The sequence below is a fragment of the Heterodontus francisci genome, chromosome 18 (genome assembly GCF_036365525.1).
Source record: "Heterodontus francisci isolate sHetFra1 chromosome 18, sHetFra1.hap1, whole genome shotgun sequence".
NCBI classification, from domain to species: Eukaryota; Metazoa; Chordata; class Chondrichthyes; order Heterodontiformes; family Heterodontidae; genus Heterodontus; species Heterodontus francisci.
The window spans coordinates 7,034,767-7,056,154 of record NC_090388.1 but is presented as its reverse complement, the minus strand read 5'-3'; the positions used below and the strand labels follow the sequence as shown (position 1 = coordinate 7,056,154).

Below are 21,388 nucleotides of genomic sequence, written 5' to 3'. Positions count from 1 at the left end.
TCAATAAGTGTCCAATGTTTGCAGGTGTCTGTTTTTTTGGGAGAGTCCGCTGATAGAGACTTCGTGGTGTTAGATATTCGAATCGGTAACCCTGTTTAGTGCAAATGAATGGGACTGATTCCTGACCTTGAATTGGGGATCAGTAATGTACTTCCTTGGAGCAAAATGTAAAAACTCTCCATTGCACAAATTATTTGAAAATGTGTTTCAAATTTACCTGTTCAAACTGGTGCATGTGAAACATCTCCTCAGAGAACTCCAGAATCAATGCTCTATCAAACCCACTGCTGAAAACCTGCAAAAGAAAATTAACTTACAATCTCTTTACTTTAAACTAAAAGTCAAAAAGCTGAGCAGAAATCACCATCTTCAGTTACAGGCTTTCACCGTCAATATTTAATAAAAGCAGCAATTTGTACATTTTTAGTATTCAAAACCCAAGGAAAGGCGGAGGCAGGGGTAAGGGAAGTGTAAAGTAGTTACGGGAGGGAACTGAAGGAAAAATCAAGAGACATGTTTTGGAAGCTGTTCAAGGGGGCAAGATGTGGTTTGGCAGAATGGTTTAGGATGTTGTGCAACACTGGTTAGGCCTCAGATGGAGTAGCATCCAATTTTGAGCACGACATGTTAGGAAGGATATGAAGGACTTGGAGAGGGTGCAGAGGAGATTTACAAGAATAGTACCAAGGATGAACGACATCACGTCTGTGGAGAGACTGGAGAAGCTGAGATTATTCTCCTTTGAGCAGAGAAGGTTGCTAGAAATGTTCAAAATTATGATGGGTTTTGTAAATAAGAATAAATGTTTCCAGTGGCAGGACGGTCAGTAACCAAGAGAACAGTCTTAAGGTAATTGGCAAAAGAACCACAGGAGACAGGAGGACTCTTTTTTAAAAAAACTACAGAGTTGCCGTGATCTGGAATGCGCTGCCTGAAAGGGCGGTGGAAGCAGATTCAACAGTCATCTTCAAAAAGGAAATTGTGGACTAATAGGATAGCTCTTTCAAAGAACCGGCACAGGAACGATGGCCTCCTTCTGCACTCTACCATTCTATGATTCTGAGTTCCCCAGGGGTCAGTGTTGGGACCCTTGCTCTTGATATATATTAATTACCTAGACCTTGGTGTGCAGGGCACAATTTCAAAATTTGCAGATGATTCTAAACTTAGAAACATTGTGAACTGTGAGAAGGATAGTGCAGAACTTCAAAAGGACATAGACAGGTTAATGGAATGGGCGGGTAGGTGGCAGATGAAGCTCAATGTGGAGAAGTGTGAAGTGATTTATTTTGGTAGGAAGAACATGGAGAGACAATATAAAATAATGGGTACAGCATCCTGAGAATTTTTTTTAATGAACAGTTGTAGAGATGCACATCTGATTGAAACAATCTGGCATTGTTTTATTGTGTCACAAATAGAGTCAATGCAAAGCAGCCCAATCACTGCGGGATTCTAATATAACAATAGGTATTGGAGATCTGGCTAAATAGATGAAAAACATACAAGGGCCTCCAAACCTACAAATGACCCCATTGACAGAGAGCATCGCAACTATAGCATGCCGTTGGTATTTTGTACAGTCAATGAGAAACAGCCATCACATACCTTTCTAGAAGCTTCTTGGATCAGTGCTTCCGGCAGAGTAACATGCTCAGCCTTGAGCAGGGCAGACAGCACCTCAAGCAGAGTCTTACAGCACGATGCAGCCATCTGCGAATCCTGCAGCATCTGGATCAGGGTCTAAAGAAAGAAACACGTTGGGTCGAGAGGGTAACCAAAAAGCAGATCTGGTTTTACTGTGCGTGGAGTGGAATCGCCTTCAAGTCCCACCATCATGCAAGGGACTTCAGTTACATGGAGACGCTGGTATTAACTGTATAGTAATTGAGCATTTATTTGTCATCAGGTGGTGGGCATTAACTGGGGATTCACTTGTTCTCCGAGATATAGGAGCAGACTGAATCTGTGATTTTTTTCGGGTTAGGAGGTGCATTTGATAGATTCAATAGAGATATTCAAAATTATAAGGAGTTGCGATAGAACAAGTAGGAAGAAACTGACCCCTCTGGCAAATGGGTCAGTAACCAGAAGTCAGATTTAAAATAACTGGCAGAAGAACTAGAGGGAAATAAGGAGGACTATTTTTTTTTCACACAGGAAAGTTGATGTGATCTGGAACACACTGTCTGAAAAAGGTGATGGAAACAGATTCCACAGTAATTTCCAAATGACAATTGCACGTGAAACTGAAGAGGATTAAACTGTGGAGTTGTGGGAAAAGCACTGGAATGTGGGACTAAACTGGACAGCTCTTTCAAAGAGCAAACACAGGCACGACAGGCTGAATGGTCACCTCCTGTGCTGTGAAATTCTATGATCAGAGGACTCACCTCACAGACTTCCTCAGGATGGGTAACCTTTGACCCCTGTCTGCTTTCCAGCAACACAAGGTATATCTGCAGTAACCGCTGGATTTGCTCACAGACCTGCTGTCTATCGTCACGGTTTAATTTGTTGTGCAGGCCCAGGATACATCTCTGTCAGTGAAACAAAATGTTTGTTAGTCACGTTTTAATTCCAGAAAATGTTCTTATAATGGGCCAATCTCTCACACACCCAACAAAACATATCCTCCCAATTACCCTGCCTTCCGCTGCTGCTCTCATCTGTCACTTGTGAAATGGAAACTTATTCTACATCATGATACTTTTTTTAATGTTACACAGACATCAACGGTTATTTTAAATACAGGGTCAGCCAGTGGTCTGCATGACAGCATCATTTTCTCATAATCTATTAACTTTAACATAACACAATTGGGGGGGGGTCTAGTCTGCCTCTGTAGTGAGTCACTGGCTGGGCAACTGGAGACAGAGAGTAGTAGTGGAAGGGAGTTTCGCAAAATGGAGACGTGTGACCAGTGGTGTTCCACAGGGATCCGTGCTGGGACCACTGTTGTTTGTGATATACATAAATGATTTGGAGGAAAGTATAGGTGGTCTGATTAGCAAGTTTGCAGACGACACTAAGATTGGTGGAGTAGCAGATAGTGAAGGGGACTGTCAGAGAATACAGCAGAATATAGATAGATTGGAGAGTTGGGCAGAGAAATGGCAGATGGAGTTCAATCAAGGCAAATGCGAGGTGATGCATTTTGGAAGATCCAATGCAAGAGTGAATTATACAGTAAATGGAAAAGTCCTGGGGAAAATTGATGTACAGAGAAATTTGGGTGTTCAGGTCCATTGTTCCCTGAAGGTGGCAACGCAGGTCAATAGAGTGGTCAAGAAGGCATACGGCATGCTTTCCTTCATCGGACGGGGTACTGAGTACAAGAGTTGGCAGGTCATGTTACAGTTGTATAAGACTTTGGTTCGGCCACATTTGGAATACTGCGTGCAGTTCTGGTCGCCACATTACCAAAAGGATGTAGATGCTTTGGAGAGGGTGCAGAGGAGGTTCACAAGAATGTTGCCTGGTATGGAGGGCGCTAGCTATGAAGAGAGGTTGAGTAGATTAGGATTATTTTCATTAGAAAGACGGAGGTTGAGGGGGGACCTGATTGAGGTGTACAAAATCATGAGAGGTATAGACAGGGTGGATAGCAAGAAGCTTTTTCCCCAGAGTGGGGGATTCAATTACTAGGGGTCACGAGTTCAAAGTGAGAGGGGAAAAGTTTAGGGGGGATATGCGTGGAAAGTTCTTTACGCAGAGGGTGGTGTGTGCCTGGAACGCGTTGCCAGCGGAGGTGGTAGACGCGGGCACGATAGCATCTTTTAAGATGTATCTAGACAGATACATGAATGGGCAGGAAGCAAAGAGATTCAGACCCGTAGAAAATAGGCGACATGTTTAGATAGAGGATCTGGATCGGCACAGGCTTGGAGGGCCGAAGGGCCTGTTCCTGTGCTGTAATTTTCTTTGTTCTTTGTTCACACTGAAGTGCTACAGGGCAAATTTTTGTTATATTATTTTTTAAATACAAGAGAAAGCCGGTAAAGAAATGCATTTATATACTGCCTTGCACAATTTCAGGATGTTCCAAAGTGCTTTACAGCCAATGAAGTACTTTTTTTAAATGTAGTCACTGTAAAAATGTAGGAAACATGGTAACTACATCCCACAAACAGCAATGTGATAATGACTAGATAATCTGTTGCAACGATGTTAATTGAGGGATAAATATTGGTCCAGCACACTGGGGAGAACTCCCCTGTTTTTCTTCAAAATAGTGCCGTGGGATATTTTACGTCCACCTGAGAGAGTATACGGGCATCAATTTAATGTCTCACCTGAAAGTCGGCATCTCTGACAGTGCAGCACTCCCTCGGTACTACACTGGGAGTGTCAGCCTGGATTATGAGCCTAAGTCTCCGGAGTGGGTCTTGAACCCACATTTGTAAATTTGTAATGCAGAGATACTAACACCAGCAATAAAAATATCTCCCTGACACAGCAGTCAGAGTAACTGTACTCCCTGACTAACCTTAGTAATCACACTTAGAAAAGGAAACAAATGAAGCTAGACATTGTTCTGATTCAGTCTGAAGAGTAGTATTTAGAATTTAGAACATTACAGCGCAGTACAGGCCCTTCGGCCCTCAATGTTGCGCCGACCTGTGAAACCATCTGACCTACACTATTCCATTTTCATCCATATGTCTATCCAATGACCACTTAAATGCCCTTAAAGTTGGCGAGTCTACTACTGCAATTAAACTCTGAGTGACCTCACCCAGTTTCTACCTAGAAGCAATACGACCTGACATTCTAAAAAGGAACGTAGCAACAAATTATATTGCATCAGAACATAGCGTCAGGAGGAGGCCTTTCAGCCCCTTGAGCCTGTTCCACCATTCAATTAGATCATGGATGATCTGTACCTTAACTCCATCTATCCTCCTTGGTTCCATAACCTTTAACACCCTTGCCCAACAAAAGTCTATCAACTCAGTTTTAAAGTTTTCAATTGACCCTCAGCCTCAACAGCTTTTTAAGAGAACAGAGTTCCAGATTTCCACTACCCTTTGTGTGAAGAAGTGCTTCCTAACATCACTAACCAGCCTACCTCTAATTTTAAGTTTATGCCCCCTTGTTCTAGAGTCTCCATCAGAAGAAACAGGGTAGATCAACTACTTCATCAATCACCTTACAAATCTCAATTAGATCACCCTTAATCTTCTATGCTCAAGGGAATACAAGCCTTGTCTTTGCAACCTGTCCTCGTAATTTAACCTAATTTAATTAAAATCCACTGGCTTTGTAGTCCTCATTAAACAGCACATCTATGAGCTGCCATGAGCAATGCCATGGGGGAATCCACTAAGACCTTTCAATACTGATGAACATACTTGTAAACAGCTCCATATTACATCGAAGTGTTCCGTGTAGACGTAAGCTGCACAAGACTTGGCCATGTGACCAACTGCTTCCCCAACTATATCCCACGGTAACACAATGTCCATCTCTGTGACAGGCCCCAGCTTTTGTAAGACAACAGGGAAAACCTGCAAAACAGGAAATTAAAAAAAAAAACTTTACAAATCTCAACGACAAATCATCATTTTCTCTTTTATAAACAAAAAACCTGCAAGTTAATACTCATCAATCTTCCTTATGAAGTAGCCCTGCACAATCATCTGATAAGAATCTTCACTGTACAGACCTTTCAATTTCAGCACTGAATTCATTTTTCTAATATATTGACACAGAAAGCACACAGTACACCAACTCACCTGCTGAATTTGCAATTTCTAAATCACAAATTGCAATACAGTTTAATAATTTAGACATGTATATATTGATTTAGATACCCTTGTCTACATCCAAATTCTCCATGTTGTCATGAAAATCACACCTGCCAAAATGAGACATTAATTTTGTCATATGGAATACTAATTTTAAACTGTTACTGGACTGAAAAAATAACTTGGTTTAAAAGACCACTGAAACATGGCTGCACATATTTGCATTCTGAAAGGGCAGTGGCTGGAAACATGACTGCTCATTTGCATTCTACAAGACAGTTGAAAGAGAAAGACAATGGAATTGCCCACTGATTCAATTAACAAAGACTGGTCTGGGCAGCAGTGATGATCCACATCTTGTCTGCACAAGAGACAGCACTACACACACCCCGAGAGCTTTGAAATCCACGAACCACAGGAGAGGCTGTTCCAAATAAGGGGTTAGTCACATGACTAACCTGCTGACCAACTTGGAATTGTTTGAATTGGGCTCACAGAACAGTTGGAGAAGAGACTGCAATTTGAAGATAACGGAGAAGGAAGATCTCTCCCTGTCTCCCTCTCTCACGGAATTCCAGGGATCCACAGAAGTAACTCAAACCCCAAGAGAGAAGACTCCTGCAGTTAACCAAGTTTGAAAGTGTGCACTGTGCCCCAATGAGAACTGCAAGACAACTGCCATCAAAAGACTTTACATCAAACCCAAAAGCCAGTAACTGAACTTCAGTTATTACTTTAAACCTTTCCCCCTCTTTCTCCTCCTCTGTCTCTATTTGTGTCTGCATTTATCGCGAATGCATGCTAGCATAGTTGCGTCACGTATTTCTAGTAGTTTTAACCGAATTAGAGTTTCAAAGTTAATAGATTTAAACAAGAAAGGTGTAAGTTTAAGAAAACCTGTCTGGTTGATTTCTTTGCCATCACAATTAGAAGGCAGTGAGCAACGATTCACTAAGGGGAAGCTAAAAACACGGTGTTTTAAAAATTAAACCCTGTTACGGCCAAATCAGGCAAAGGCTGAGAGGGGAGCCCTAGACTCCTGCCTCACCTGGTCGTAACAATGTAAACAGCTTTCACTTCCCATTTTAAAAGTCCAACTAGTCCCCTCATGGCCTTTCACAGAAGGAAACCTGGCATCCTTACTGAGCCTGGTCCTGTCCCACACCAACATGGTTAACTCTTAACTACCCCTGAAGTGGTCCAGCAAGCTAACTAGGAATGGGCCATAAATGCCAGCCTTGCCAACGATACCCTCTGAAAGGGCCCAGCTAAGCCCTCAGTGGTTGATTCTGAATGCGTTTAAGGAAACACAAAGGAAGAGCCCTGCCAATGTCACCCTCGAATAATTAAAACATTACCTTGGCTGCACACGAGTGGAATGTATGTTGGACTCCTTTGCACACATCGAAAAGCAGCTGTCCCACTCCCTCAGCCTTCTCAGAGTGCTTCTCCAGGTCAGCAAACATGAAGTTGAAAAGGGCATTGTGATCAGGAGCCTGCATATACACAAAAAGGAATCGTCAACTGTTAGTCAAAGGGGAAAAAACCCCACGTCAATACAGTTCAACTGAACAACAGAAAAAATCTGGCTGCACTTTCTCTCTTCCGAACAATTCTTTACAACAACTTGCATTGATATAGCATTTTTAACATGGCAAAACATCCCAAGGTGCTTCACAGGAACGTTATCAAACAAACACGGACATCAAGCCACAGAAACCGGTGACCACAGTTTAGGCAGCTCAAAACTCGGTCAGCCAGGTGGTTGAGGATAGGATATTGGAACCTATTCTTTGTTCACTTAACAAGCTTTATTTACAAGAGACACACATTGCATACGGTGCTCCTCAATGCAAGCCGCTCGTTCAGCTTGTTCATTTATTCATATATGTATATACAAAAGCACAGGTGAATCCCCAGTTAACATCCACCACCTGAATATAATTAACACCCAAATGATACACAATTAACACTTGGGTCATTGGCCACCAATCCCAAGAATGAACAGAAAATAAACTCACCTTTCTCATCAAGAAAGCAAAACTTTCCGCTGCAAAACATCTGATGTGTTCCTTACTGTGGCCCAAAAGTGAACTGTACAAGCTAAAATAAAAAGCAACATTATACTAACAAACTTGGTAGACTGAAAGCAATTGTACCAAAGTGGTGCAGTGCACACGTAAGAAGTGCTCCATGGAGCCGCCGCAACATTTAGCACGGCAGGCTCATGGATACGGTCAGGGCAGTCGACTCGCCCCCGATAACGTGGAGGTGGCGGGTGCTCCGTCCCCAGCATCGGCATCCGGCGCCACCGCGCAGGCACCGCCGCCATTTTTAAAGGGCTTCCAGCCGTACAGTTCAATTTAAATTTTTAAAGTAAAAGGACCTGAAAGATTAAAACGAAAAATGTATTAAAAAGTTTCAATCCCCTCTCCTACAGCCACCTCAACGAATCAGCAGTTTATTAGTTGCCCTCTCATCTCCCCAAAAAAACTGACGTGATGATCCCGGCCTCCCGCAACCCCACACAAAGTTTATTAACTCTGACCTTTACCCCTTCCCACCACCCCCTAGACCGATTGGGAAGGTCATAACCCGCTCCACCCCTCCCGCCCTGAAAACTTAACTCCACCCCCTCTGGACCAGTGCTCTGCCTTGGATTTCCGGTCGGAGATCCAAAGGCGCGGGAGCTCTGGCAACCGGCCGGAATATCACAGCAGGACAACCGACGTGATGAGGTAAATATTTATTCATTAATTTAAATAACTTTACATATTTAAATGACGTTGCCACGCCAAGCAGCTGGATTTGGGGGTGGGGGTGGGGGAGAGAGAGAAACGTCACAAGACCTCGCTGCCGGCAGTAACACGGGGCAGGGCTTTCCCAGCAGTGAGGCCTGTGGCGGGCCTCTCCCGGAGGTATTTTCCAGGCCCCCTCACCACGGCCCCCCGCTCAGCCCATGTTTCACAATAAACACCACCCTAAGAATTGTCACAAAATATTTTTCCCTCAACCAATGTCCCAAAAACAGGTGATGATCTGGTATTTATTTCATTGCTGTTTGTGGGACCTCACTGTACACAAATTGCCTGCCGTGTTTCCCTCTATCACAACCGAGTCTCCGCTTCACAAAGTACTTCAATGGCTGTAAAGAGCCTTGTGACATCCAAATGGGGCAAGACAATTTCTCAAGTTTGTTCTTCCATTAAGGTTGATGGCCTCTAAAAAAAACCTACTGCGCTCACCTTTATGGAACTTAAATCAGTTTATTAAATATGTTAAAAGGAAAAAAAAGTTAAAAGTGCAATGGGCAGACACATGGCCAAAATAACAATGCAGAAAGATGTAAACAGTGATGCATTTTTGGAGGAAATATGAGGATAGGCAATATAAATGAAATGGTACATTTTAAAAGGGACACCGGAACAAAGATCTGGGGGTTTGTGTACACAAATCTTGGAAGGTGGCAGGCCAAGTTGATAATGCTGTTGTATAAAATGAATATGGAACTCTTGGTTTAATAAATAGAGGCATTTATTTCTATAAAAAGCAAAGACATTATGCTAAAGCAAGGTGGTGGACTAACTGGATAGCTCTTGCCAAGAGCCAGTATAGCCAAGTTAGGCCAAATGGCCTCCTTCGGCCCTGTAAAATTCTATGATTGGATATCATTTATCTATGATTTACAGATGCATTTTAAATATATATTCCACCAGCTCAAAAGCAATATATTACCTGTGACAGAGGAAGAGATTGTCACTGCACTGCTTAAAGAATCAGCAGACTCTTGGTGCAAAAAAAAGGCAACTATTTTCATCCAATATTAAAACAGAATATGCAATCGCAAAACACGTTAGCATAAAGCACATATTGAATATACGTCAGAGAAGACTTCACTGTGCTTTCAATCTCTCAAGTAAAACATAACAGGTTCTGCATAAAAATGGAGAAAACTACCCCAGGTGAGGTTAAACAGTGCGCTTTTAAATAACCTGAGGAGGAAAAGTATTTTCAAAAAAGCAAGTACACACCTGTAAATGTCCGTTATGTCCTTCACCATAAGTCTCCAGAGGTACTTGTACAGGTAGGAGAGGCAGGTGAAGGCCCACTCCAACAGCTCTGTGTCCTGTGTGTTCAGCAGGGAGGTTATAATTACAAAGAAGTCTCTGAAGTGAGGATAGAAATCCTTTTGCAGATCTCTGGCTAGCTGTACCACCAGGCTGCAATATAGAAACAACGAATACTAAACATCGCAATACCTTCTTCCATTTATATAGCACCACTAATGTAATAAAAATGGCCCAAGGTGCTTCGGAGGAGCATTGTCAAACAAAATTTGACACCGAGCCATATAAGGAGATATTAGGACAGGTGATCAAAAGTTTTGTCAAAGAGGTAGCTTTCAAGAACATAAGAAATAGGAGCAGGAGTAGGCCACTCGGCCCTTCGAGCCTGCTCCACCATTCAACAAGATCACTGCTGATCTTCTACCTCAACTACACCTTCCAGCACTATCCCCATATCCCTTAATGCCCAAAAATCTATCGATCCCTGTCTTGAATAGATTCAGGCACAGCTGCCAATGGTGGAGCAATGGAAATGGAGGATGCACAAGTGGGCAGAATTGGAGGGCAATAAGAAGGGGCGAGGTCATGGCGGAAATTGAACACAAAGATTTTAAAATGGAAGTGTTACCAGACCGGCAGCCAATGTCGGCCAATGAGCACACGAGGTAATGGGTTAAGGGGACTTGGTACCAGTACATACATGTTTATTTATGGAATGTACAAGCTTGGAAACAATTCTATGCCCAAAAATGCACTGCAAATCCCCTTCACACTTTTACAAGGGTTCAAGCTGTATAGGTCTCCTCTACATATTGGGATTTCTTCATCTGAACTGGCCAAAGCTCTTCTACATTGTGGACTGAATTGTACCGACATACAGGAGGCAAAATTACATGCGTCTGCTTGGCCCAGCCAGATTATATACCAAAGCTGCAGACCAGGGTTTGAGCATATTAATCTAGACTTGAGTTTCTAGTGCAGCAGTGAGGCAGTGTCACACTGAGAGGTGCTATCTTTTGGACAAGATATTAAACCGAGGCCCCGTTTGCCCGTTCAGGTGGATGTAAAAGACCCGATAGCACCATTCAAAATAGGAACAGGGGAGTTCACCCTCATGTCCTGGCCAATAGTTAGCCCTCAACCAACATCACTAAAACAGATGATCTGGCCATTACCTTGGACTGTTTGTGGGAGTTTGTTATGCATAACTGGCTGTTAAGGTAATAAACTTAAGCAATGGGGTTGATGACAGTTTTAATTGATCCTTTGACACTTGCTTATCCTTTCACAGTATTATATAACAGATACAATACCAGGACGATGTACAAAAGGCTAGAGTCTATGTACAGTTTCTGTGGGTGAATAGATTGATTGCACTAAGCAGAGTTAATCCGTTCAGATCCTTACTCAAGCAAAGGCTGATAGGCCAAGCTGTTCTTGATTTGAAGATGATTTTTCAAGCTTTCCACCACTGCATTCTGATGGTATACCAGCTGATTAAAAGACTGGGTTCTTCCAGACACCTCTTTGTGAAATTTGACTATAAAGAAAAACACAGATTAGAATTCAGTCATTCAAGTTACAACTGCGCAGTTTATGATTATCGTAGCCTTTCATCAGTTTGGTTCAGTCGATCGCACTCACGCTTCTACCTCACAAGGTCATGGGCTCAAACCCCACTCCACAGTTGAGACACACGGCAGCCACCGAGTCAAGCGCTGCACTGTCAGAGGAGCCATCAATCCCAACTGCCTCTTCAGATGGGCGTTAAGAGGCCCCATTGCCGTATTCGAAGAGGAGTCCGCCCACCCTCTGAGACAACATTCTTACCTCAAGATTAAATAGTACTGTGTGCAAAACAGCTGCCTGTTCACCCTTCAAAGCAACTGTAAAGCACTTTGGGACATTAATGATAGATGTAATAAGGCACTATATAAATGAAGAGACTTCCTTTCTTTTCACAAAAGTTTCATTTACCCCCAGCCCGTTCCTAAATACCCAAGTTAACGTAGCCACAGGCAAGAATTTATTTTTTTCTGCAGTAATGATGTTGGGCCTTAATATTAGTCTAATCATAGAACCTTATAGAAGGCCATTCAGTCCATCATGCCTCTTTGAAAGAGCTGGTCAATTAGTCAGAGTTGGCTCAAAGGGCCGTATGGTATACTCCTGCTCCTATTTCTTAAGTTAGTCCCACTGCTCTGCAGATTTGACCTTTTCAAGCATTTATCGACTTGAGTAGATAGTACAGTCCATTAGATTGACTTACAAGATTATCTTGAACAATTAAAGTCAAAACTGGAGATATTGGGCCTCCATTCTTCACTGAAAAGTGCAATAAAGTTCAGACAAATCTTAAGGAAACAAGAGATTGAAAAGCTGATTTATTTACTGCTTTGTTCCTCAATATACAGCAAAGGAAACAATGACAATTGTGCGGATACTTCAGTGTGTTTCAAATTAGAAGCCATAGGCTCTTCATTCCCAAGCACAAAATCCAGGTTGACATCCCAGCACAGTCCTGAGGGATCACCGGAGGGGCAGCCCTGAGGGAGCGGTGCAGTAGTGGAGGTCCTACCTTTTGCATCAGACATTAAACCTGCCCAACCATTCCTTCCTTAGACAACAGCATCAACACTCATTCACCTTGTGCTGTTTGTGCCCACCTTACTGCTACATAATTACGGATCAAAAGAAATTACCAATTGTGGAGCACTTTAAGATGTTGGCTAAGGGACAAGATAAATTTATCGTTCTATTGACAGGCTGGTGTCGCAGCAGTATAAAAACACATGTAATGCGAGCAGTATAAAGCTACTAATGTAATAGTGCTGAGCTAGTAGTGTAAAGGTGTGAGTAAAATTAGTAATGTGAAGATGTACAGAATGTTAGTAGTGTAAATGTGTGATTCAAGTGAGCCATACCAAAGTGTTCTGTGCAATTCAGATCTCTCCATTTCACCAGTCCTTCATAAAAATAGGTTTCAACCTCCTGGAAAAAGAAGTGCAGACTTTTACTTTCACATACAGTGGAGTGACGTTTGTAAACACAAGCACAAAGAACAGACTGGAGTTGCAATCCCAACGATCGTCAGCATACTTTAGAGCAGGAGCAAACAAACTGCAGACCCACCCAGCCGTGGAGATCTGTCCCCGAGGTCCAGGCAACTCTGCACTCTGTGCTCATATCTCACTCACTGGCTTGTTCTGTCTGAATCTGATGGGCCTGATGTTTTGGAAAGGGTTCTTCATAGCGTTATTGTCTTAATAGTGGAAAAATCTCAACTCAGAACCGCAAGAGTGTCAGCATCGCCAGACTTTCAGGATTTAACAGAACAGGGATTGCAGCTTGCTGCATGGCTCTCAAGTACAAACCACAAAATGCTTCAACAGCCCTGTTCTAGACCAATGAGGTTTGTTACTTTCTGGCAAGTTGCAAATTAAACTGTCTCTTTGTTTAAATGCACAGCCATTGGATTAACAAACGAGGCTGTCACTGGTGGCTACTTCAAGATATTATCAAAGGTGCTGTCTTTCAGTTACAATGTTGAGCCAAGACACCATTCCACCTCGCAGGTGGACATCAAAGATCCCATGGGACTATTTCAAAGAAGGGCAGGAGAGCTCTCCCCAGTGTGCTGATCAATATTTATCTCTCAAACAAATATCATGAAAACAAATCACCCAGTCATTACCACATTACTATTAGTGGGAACTTGCTGTGTGCAAATTAGCTGCCACATTTCCTACATTACAACAGCAGCTGTGCATAAAAAAATAATTAAGTGGCAGTCAACTGCTTTAGGAAATTCTAAGGACATGAAAGGTGCTATATAAATGCAAGTTCCTTCCGTCTTAGTTAAATCTTTTGATACAGTGCCGCACAACAGACCTGTGAGCAAAATTATAGTTCATGGAATAAAAGGGACAGAAGCAACATGGATACAAAATTGGCTGAGTGACAGGAAGTGGGCCCACATCAGAGACGCCATCTATGACCACCTACGGCAAAAGTGCGAAGAGAAATGCAGACTGGTTTCAATCTCATAATGAAGAGCTGAACCTGTCATAGCCGCTAAGCTCATTGCACTGTTGAACTACAAGAAAGCCCCCAGCGATTTAACATCCGCAGCACTTAAAGCAGCCAGAAGTACTGCACAAAGAACAGCTAGGCGTTGCGCAAACGACTACTGGCAACACCTATGCAGTCATATTCAGCTGGCCTCAGACACCGGAAACATCAGAGGAATGTATGATGGCATTAAGAGAGCTCTTGGGCCAACCATCAAGAAGATTGCCCCCCTGAAATCTAAATCAGGGGACATAATCACTGACCAACGCAAACAAATGGACCGCTGGGTTGAGCACTACCTAGAACTGTACTCCAGGGAGAATGTTGTCACTGAGACTGCCCTCAATGCAGCCCAGCCTCTACCAGTCATGGATGAGCTGGACATACAGCCAAACAAATCGGAACTCAGTGATGCCATTGATTCTCTAGCCAGCGGAAAAGCCCCTGGGAAGGACAGCATTACCCCTGAAATAATCAAGAGTGCCAAGCCTGCTATACTCTCAGCACTACATGAACTGCTATGCCTGTGCTGGGACGAGGGAGCAGTACCCCAGGACATGCGCGATGCCAATATCATCACCCTCTATAAAAACAAAGGTGACCGCGGTGACTGCAACAACTACCGTGGAATCTCCCTGCTCAGCATAGTGGGGAAAGTCTTTGCTCGAGTCGCTCTCAACAGGCTCCAGAAGCTGGCCGAGCACGTCTACCCTGAGGCACAGTGTGGCTTTCGTGCAGAGAGATCGACCGTTGACATGCTGTTCTCCCTTCGTCAGATACAGGAGAAATGCCGTGAACAACAGATGCCCCTCTACATTGCTTTCATTGATCTCACCAAAGCCTTTGACCTCGTCAGCAGACGTGGTCTCTTCAGACTACTGGAAAAGATTGGATGCCCACCAAAGCTACTAAGTATCATCACCTCATTCCATGACAATATGAAAGGCACAATTCAACATGATGGCTCCTCATCAGAGCCCTTTGCTATCCTGAGTGGCGTGAAACAGGGCTGTGTTCTCGCACCCACACTTTTTGGGATTTTCTTCTCCCTGCTGCTTTCACATGCGTTCAAGTCCTCTGAAGAAGGAATTTTCCTCCACACAAGATCAGGGGGCAGGTTGTTCAACCTTGCCCGTCTAAGAGCGAAGTCCAAAGTATGGAAAGTCCTCATCAGGGAACTCCTCTTTGCTGACGATGCTGCTTTAACATCTCACACTGAAGAGTGCCTGTAGAGTCTCATCGACAGGTTTGCGGCTGCCTGCAATGAATTTGGCCTAACCATCAGCCTCAAGAAAACGAACATCATGGGGCAGGACGTCAGAAATGCTCCATCCATCAATATTGGCGACCACGCTCTGGAAGTGGTTTAAGAGTTCACCTACCTAGGCTCAACTATCACCAGTAACCTGTCTCTAGATGCAGAAATCAACAAGCGCATGGGAAAGGCTTCCACTGCTACGTCCAGACTGGCCAAGAGAGTGTGGGAAAATGGCGCACTGACACGGAACACAAAAGTCCGAGTGTATCAGGCCTGTGTCCTCAGTACCTTGCTCTATGGCAGCGAGGCCTGGACAATGTATGTCAGCCAAGAGCGACGTCTCAATTCATTCCATCTTCGCTGCCTCTGGAGAATACTTGGCATCAGGTGGCAGGACTGTATCTCCAACACAGAAGTCCTCGAGGCGGCCAACATCCCCAGCTTATACACACTACTGAGTCAGCGGCGCTTGAGATGGCTTGGCCATGTGAGCCGCATGGAAGATGGCAGGATCCCCAAGGACACACTGTCCAGCGAGCTCGCCACTGGTATCAGACCCACCGGCCGTCCATGTCTCCGCTTTAAAGACGTCTGCAAACGCGACATGAAATCCTGTGACATTGATCACAAGTCGTGGGAGTCAGTTGCCAGCGATCGCTAGAGCTGGCGGGCAGCCATAAAGACGGGGCTGAAGTGTGGCGAGTCGAAGAGACTTAGTAGTTGGCAGGAAAAAAGACAGAGACGCAAGGGGAGAGCCAACTGTGTAACAGCCCCGACAAACAAATTTCTCTGCAGCACCTGTGGAAGAGTCTGTCACTCTAGAATTGGCCTTTATAGACACTCCAGGCGCTGCTTCACAAACCACTGACCACCTCCAGGCGCGTATCCATTGTCTCTGGAGACAAGGAGGCCAAAGAAGAAGATGGAAGAGTACAAGAGCACTGGCCTATAATTACCTGGCTACTCCCTCACACCCTTTTTAAACAATGGTACAACATTCGCATACCTCCAATCAACCTTGCCTGTATCCAGTGAGGATTTGATGATGATCCTCAGCGCATCTGCTATTTCCTCCCTGGCTTCCTTTAATAGCCTGGGATGCAAAACGATCTGGTCCTGGGAATTTATCCGCTTTCAGGGATGTTAGACCCTCAAGTACTTCCTCTTTCGTTATGCTCATCTTATCTAATACTTCACACTCCTCCGCTTTAACTACTACATCTGCATCAACCCTCTCCTTTGTGAAGACAGAGACAAAAAACTCATTAAGAACCCTGCCCACATCTTCTGCATCCACGCACAGGTTCCCCTGTACATCTCTGATAGGCCCTACCCTTTCCTTAGTTATCCTCTTAATGTACTGATAAATATCTTCAGCTTTCCTTGCTTTTACCTGCCAATAATTTTTCATGTCCTCTCTTTGCTTTTCCAATTTCCTTTTTTACTTCACCCCTGCACTTTCTATACTCCTCTAGGCTTTCTAAATATTAAGATATTTGTGATCATCATAAGCTTCCTTTTTTAGCATTAACTTACCCTGTATGGATTCTAGATAACCGGAGGCTCTAGATTTGGCAGTACCACCCTTTATCTTTATGGGAACATGCCTACACCGTGCCTGTAGTATCTCGCTCTTGAATGCCTCCCACCAGTTTGCCACTGTTTTTCCTTCAAGTAGCTGTCTCCAGTCCACCTTCGCCAGGTCTCCTCTCAGTTTTTTAAAATTTGCCATCCCCCAATTTAGAACCTTTGCTCCTGTCTTATCTTTGTACTTTTCCATGATTATGCTAAAACTAACTGTACTATGGTCACTGTTACTTCATTCACTTACCCAGCTTCATTACCGAAAATTAAATCCTGAATTGCGCCTCCTCTCGTTGGGCTTGTTACGTACTGGCTAAAAAAGTTCTCTTGAATGTAGTTCAAGAATTTTGCCCCCTCTGTGCCCTTCACACTGTTTGTATCCCAGTCGATATTGGGGTAGTTGAAATCCCCAACCATCACCGCCCTAAAGTTATTGCACTCAGAAGTTTGTCGACATATTTGTTCCTCTCACTATTTGGGGGTCCATAGTACACTCCCAGTAATGCGGCTGCCCCCTTTTTAATTTCTGAGCTCCATCCATATGGCCTCGTTTGATGATTCATTTAGCAAATCATCCCTCCTCAAAGCTGTTAATGATTCCTTGACTAATAATGCTACACCCCCCCCCCCTTTTTTATCTCCCTATCACACCTGAATACTCTAAATCCAGGGATGTTGAGCTGCCATTCTTGCCCCTCTTTAAGCCAAGTTTCCGTTATAGAAACAATATTGTGTTGCCATGTATCTGTGATCTCAACTCATCTGCTTTATTTACTCTACCCCTTGCATTTAAATAAATACCCTTTAACAGTGCCAAATTCCCATGTTGCACACTTTTTAACCTTTGCTTCTTCCATCTTCCGGAGTCACTTGGCAATTTTCTGCGTCCTAGTTTAAACCTTCCCCAACAGCACTAGCAAACCTTCCTGCAAGGATATTTGTCCCAGTCCTATTCAAGTGCAGACCATCCAGCTTATACAAGTCCCACCTACCCCAGAATTGGTCCCAATGCTCCAGAAATCTAAAGCCCTCCCTCCTGCACCATCTCTCCAGCTACGCATTAATCTGATGTATTTTCCTATTACTAAACTCACTAGCATGTGGTCTTGGGAGTAATCTGGAGATTATTACCCTTGTTGTCCTGCTTGCTAATCTCTTTCCCAACTCCCTAAACTCAGCCTGCAGGACCCTATCCCTCTTTCTTGCTAGATCATTGGTACCAATGTGGACCACGACCTCCAGCTGTGCACCCTCACCCTCCAGAATGCTCTATCTTATTACAGTTTGTTCATTGTCCCCTTCATTGTGCACCAAGGTAATACAGCTGAAAGTCACTAAATACTTGAGAGTTTATTTAGAGGACTTTAAGAATACTCTATTTTTACAATGCAGCATTAGTTTCTTTAAATTTATGAATGTAGTGAACTAAAACATGGCATCTCAAGAGCAAGAAAAAACTGCTCAGATCATAGCAATTATGCACAAAAGACAGCCATTCAGCTCATACCAGTGGTAACGTTTCAGTAAGAACAATCTGCTCCACTTTCAAGTAACATTTGCACCACACAAGTGCCAGGCAATGACCATCTCCAACAAGAGAATCTATCCATCTCCCCTTGACATTCAATGGCATTGCCATCACGGAATCTCCCACGAATCAACATCCTGGGGGGTAACCATTGACCAGAAACTGAACAGGAACAGCCAAATAAATACCGTGGCTACAAGAGCAGGTCAGAGACTGGGAATTCTGAGGCAAGTAACTCACCTCCTGACTTCTCAAAGTCTGTCCACCATCTACAAGGCACAAATCAGGAGTGTGATGGAATACTCTCCACTTGCCTGGACGAGCGTAACTCCAACAACACTCAAGAAGCTCGACACCATCCAGGACAAAGCAGCCCGCTTGATCGACACCTCATCCAACAACTTCAACATTCCTCCCTTCACCACCGGTGCACAGTGGCAGCAGTATGTACCATCTACAAGATGAACTGCAACAACTCACCAAGACTTCTTCAACAGCAATTTCCAAACCCACAACCTCTACCACCTAGAGGGACAAGGGCAACAGATGCATAGGAACACCATCACCTGCAAGGTCCCCTCCAAGCCACAAACCATCCTGATATGGAACTATATCGCCGTTCCTTCACTGGCACTGGGTCAAAATCCTGGAACTCCCTTCCTACAGCACTGTGGGTGTACCTACACCCCAAGGACTGCAGCAGTTCAAGAAGGTGGCTCACCATCACTTTCTCAAGGGCAAGTAGGGATGGCAACAAATGCTGGCCTAGCCAGTGACACTCACATCTCATATCCCATTACTCTTTACATCTCCTTTTTCAAACCCTTATCCAATGTTTCAGGCTAGCTCTATAACCCTTTGCAGTTAAAACATTCCCCAATAATCCTTGGGGTGAAACAGTTTTAAAGCCCTCTTCATTCGTCTAATGATATTCCAGTTACTACAGCACTTGAGGAAAACAATGTTTCAAATGTATTAATTATCAAAGGCCTTAATTATCAAACTCCTCTTTACCTCAGCATAGCTCCCAGTTCTATCAATCCGGTGGATTATATCGATATTCACATTCGCCAATCGTTCCGAAAAGGTGAGAAACTGTAAACAGAGAAAGTTTTCTCTAATTAATGCCAAACACAGCACATCATCCAGAATCACTGCACATAGAATGATCCAAAATCAGACACTTTTGTGACTCAATCAGGTCATAAAGAGATAAAAACAACTTTACATTTTCCTTTAGCTCAGTCAGCAACATCTCTGGTTGTACCTTCAAGCAACATTCAAATTTATTTCAAACTCAACATATGCAGGAAAGGAAGCTCCCTAAATAAGCTTTGGTTCATTTTTAGGTCACCGCGCAGATCCACGTGGATTAAATTGAGCAGCTCACCAACCAGCAGTGAAGCTCCCTTGACTGCAGAGTGTTACCATTTGTAGACATTCAGTGTCGTTCATGGGGTACATACTTGAAAATTGCTCGACACTTAGGCTTGGAGACACATAGGATTGGTTTACGTACAAATATAAAATTGGTATAAAGTGTTTTGACTTCAAACTAAACTTGAGTAAATCACCTAAACAAACGCCAAAGCTTAACACAGCATGACTTTACTCTGTCAGTTCAGACTCCTGACTCCAGATTCAGACTGTATTTACACTATAATTGTAGAACTGGTGTGAAATAAAACTGATTTACACCAACCCCCTCCACATTTACAGCATAAATGCATCGTCAACGATGTTAATAGATTTTGGCTTAATTTGACGAGCCAGATAATCAGTTGTTGCTACCAAAAAGTCCTGCCCAAAACACAGACCTAATAAGGAGCCAATGTTGGTCCCATTCATAAACATGTTGCCAGACAAGGAACTGCACAGTAACTGGACAGATTACCACACGCAGCGTTTAGCTGGAAAAGGTTGGCATATCATTAGCAACAATTTTGTACATAAAGCCACAGAAGTTAATAGCACATTCAGATCATGTCTGTGCCAATTCGTTACTGGAGCAATCCAAAACGATCCCTGCTGTCCCAAGCTCTCCCCGTAGCCCCGTATCTTCCTCCATAACAAACATTTACCCAAATTACTCTTAAAGAGGCAACAGGCTCTGCTTCAAATGCTCCCTGTGGCATCAACCCTTGGTGTCCCGGAATCTCTCATTGCCTCTCTTCCCACTCTGACAATTTTAAGTTGATGATTTCTCATCACTGACTCCAGGATTAGAGGCAACTTATCAACCCTCTTCACCCAAGCAAACCCTTTTTTTAAACGAATTACTAAATCTCCTGAGTGTTTCTGTTGCAGGGGGAACCAGTCCCAATGTCTGCTGTTTCTCCTCATTAACCACAGGCTCCCATCCTCCTGGCTTTCTGTATACTGGGGACAGACACTGGATAAACTCAGTTCCTCTCTGCCCAGGATGAACACAACTTCTATCCGCCTTTTCTGTGGCTGATCTCGAACTCTGGGGGTAGGGGGGAATCCGTTCCTGGATCAGCGGCTCCGGCCCCACAGCCTGGACCCCCCCCCCCCAAGAAGCGGTGACACTCTGCCCGGGGGACCCCCGAAGCCGCCTCCCCTACCCCCAGGGGTGCCGGATCTCTCTCGCTCCTCCGCGCCAGGATCTGCTCACAGGCCCCAGGCCTACCCTCCCGCCGCTCACCCGGAATGTGTTGTCGGTCCGGTGCCGGGCCGGCTTGTTCTTCATGTCGATCCGGGGAGCGGAAAGCAATTCCTCCCGGCGGGGTGAGGGGTGGGGTGGTGTCGGTGGAAGGACCTCACTCGGCCGCACGCAGCTACCCGCTGGGCGCCGCCATCATCACTGCGGCATTGTGGGAAAGGGAACCACGTGGGGCGGATGACGTCACAGGGCGAACCACTCGCGCCGCTCCGCCCTTTCTACGCATGCGTATCAGATGTCCCACGTGCACTTTTTCCCTCGCAACCATCCAGGGCCGGACAGGTATGTCCTGTGCCCAGAAAGCTGCACAAATGCAAGCCGGCCCACTACTGCCCTATCAGTCTACCCATGGGAATGGAAGGTGTTGTTGACAGTGTTATCAAGGGCACTTGCTCAGCAAAAACCAGCTCACTCATTGCGCCGGGGCCCCTCAGCTCCTGAATCATA

At 44.2% G+C, this 21,388-nt stretch overlaps 1 protein-coding gene across 2 annotated transcripts in view; it reads right to left on the bottom strand.

Moving 5' to 3' along the window:
- utp20 (UTP20 small subunit processome component) overlaps nt 1-21,106 on the bottom strand; it is a 151,300-nt gene extending 130,194 nt beyond the window's left edge. The window contains exons 1-11 of one of the 2 annotated variants that reach the window (XM_068050196.1): nt 20,924-21,106; nt 19,273-19,353; nt 12,742-12,808; nt 11,225-11,357; nt 9,782-9,970; nt 7,772-7,853; nt 7,109-7,246; nt 5,355-5,510; nt 2,394-2,540; nt 1,609-1,743; nt 218-295 (exon numbers count right to left, since the gene is read on the bottom strand). In XM_068050196.1, the coding sequence (XP_067906297.1) occupies nt 218-295; nt 1,609-1,743; nt 2,394-2,540; nt 5,355-5,510; nt 7,109-7,246; nt 7,772-7,853; nt 9,782-9,970; nt 11,225-11,357; nt 12,742-12,808; nt 19,273-19,353; nt 20,924-20,968 (1,251 nt within the window). In that variant the 5' untranslated portion in view covers nt 20,969-21,106. Of the gene's footprint in view, nt 1-217; nt 296-1,608; nt 1,744-2,393; nt 2,541-5,354; nt 5,511-7,108; nt 7,247-7,771; nt 7,854-9,781; nt 9,971-11,224; nt 11,358-12,741; nt 12,809-19,272; nt 19,354-20,923 lie in introns of those variants that run through there. The other variant, XM_068050197.1, reaches the window with a different exon arrangement.
- Between the last annotated feature and the right edge of the window lie 282 nt (nt 21,107-21,388).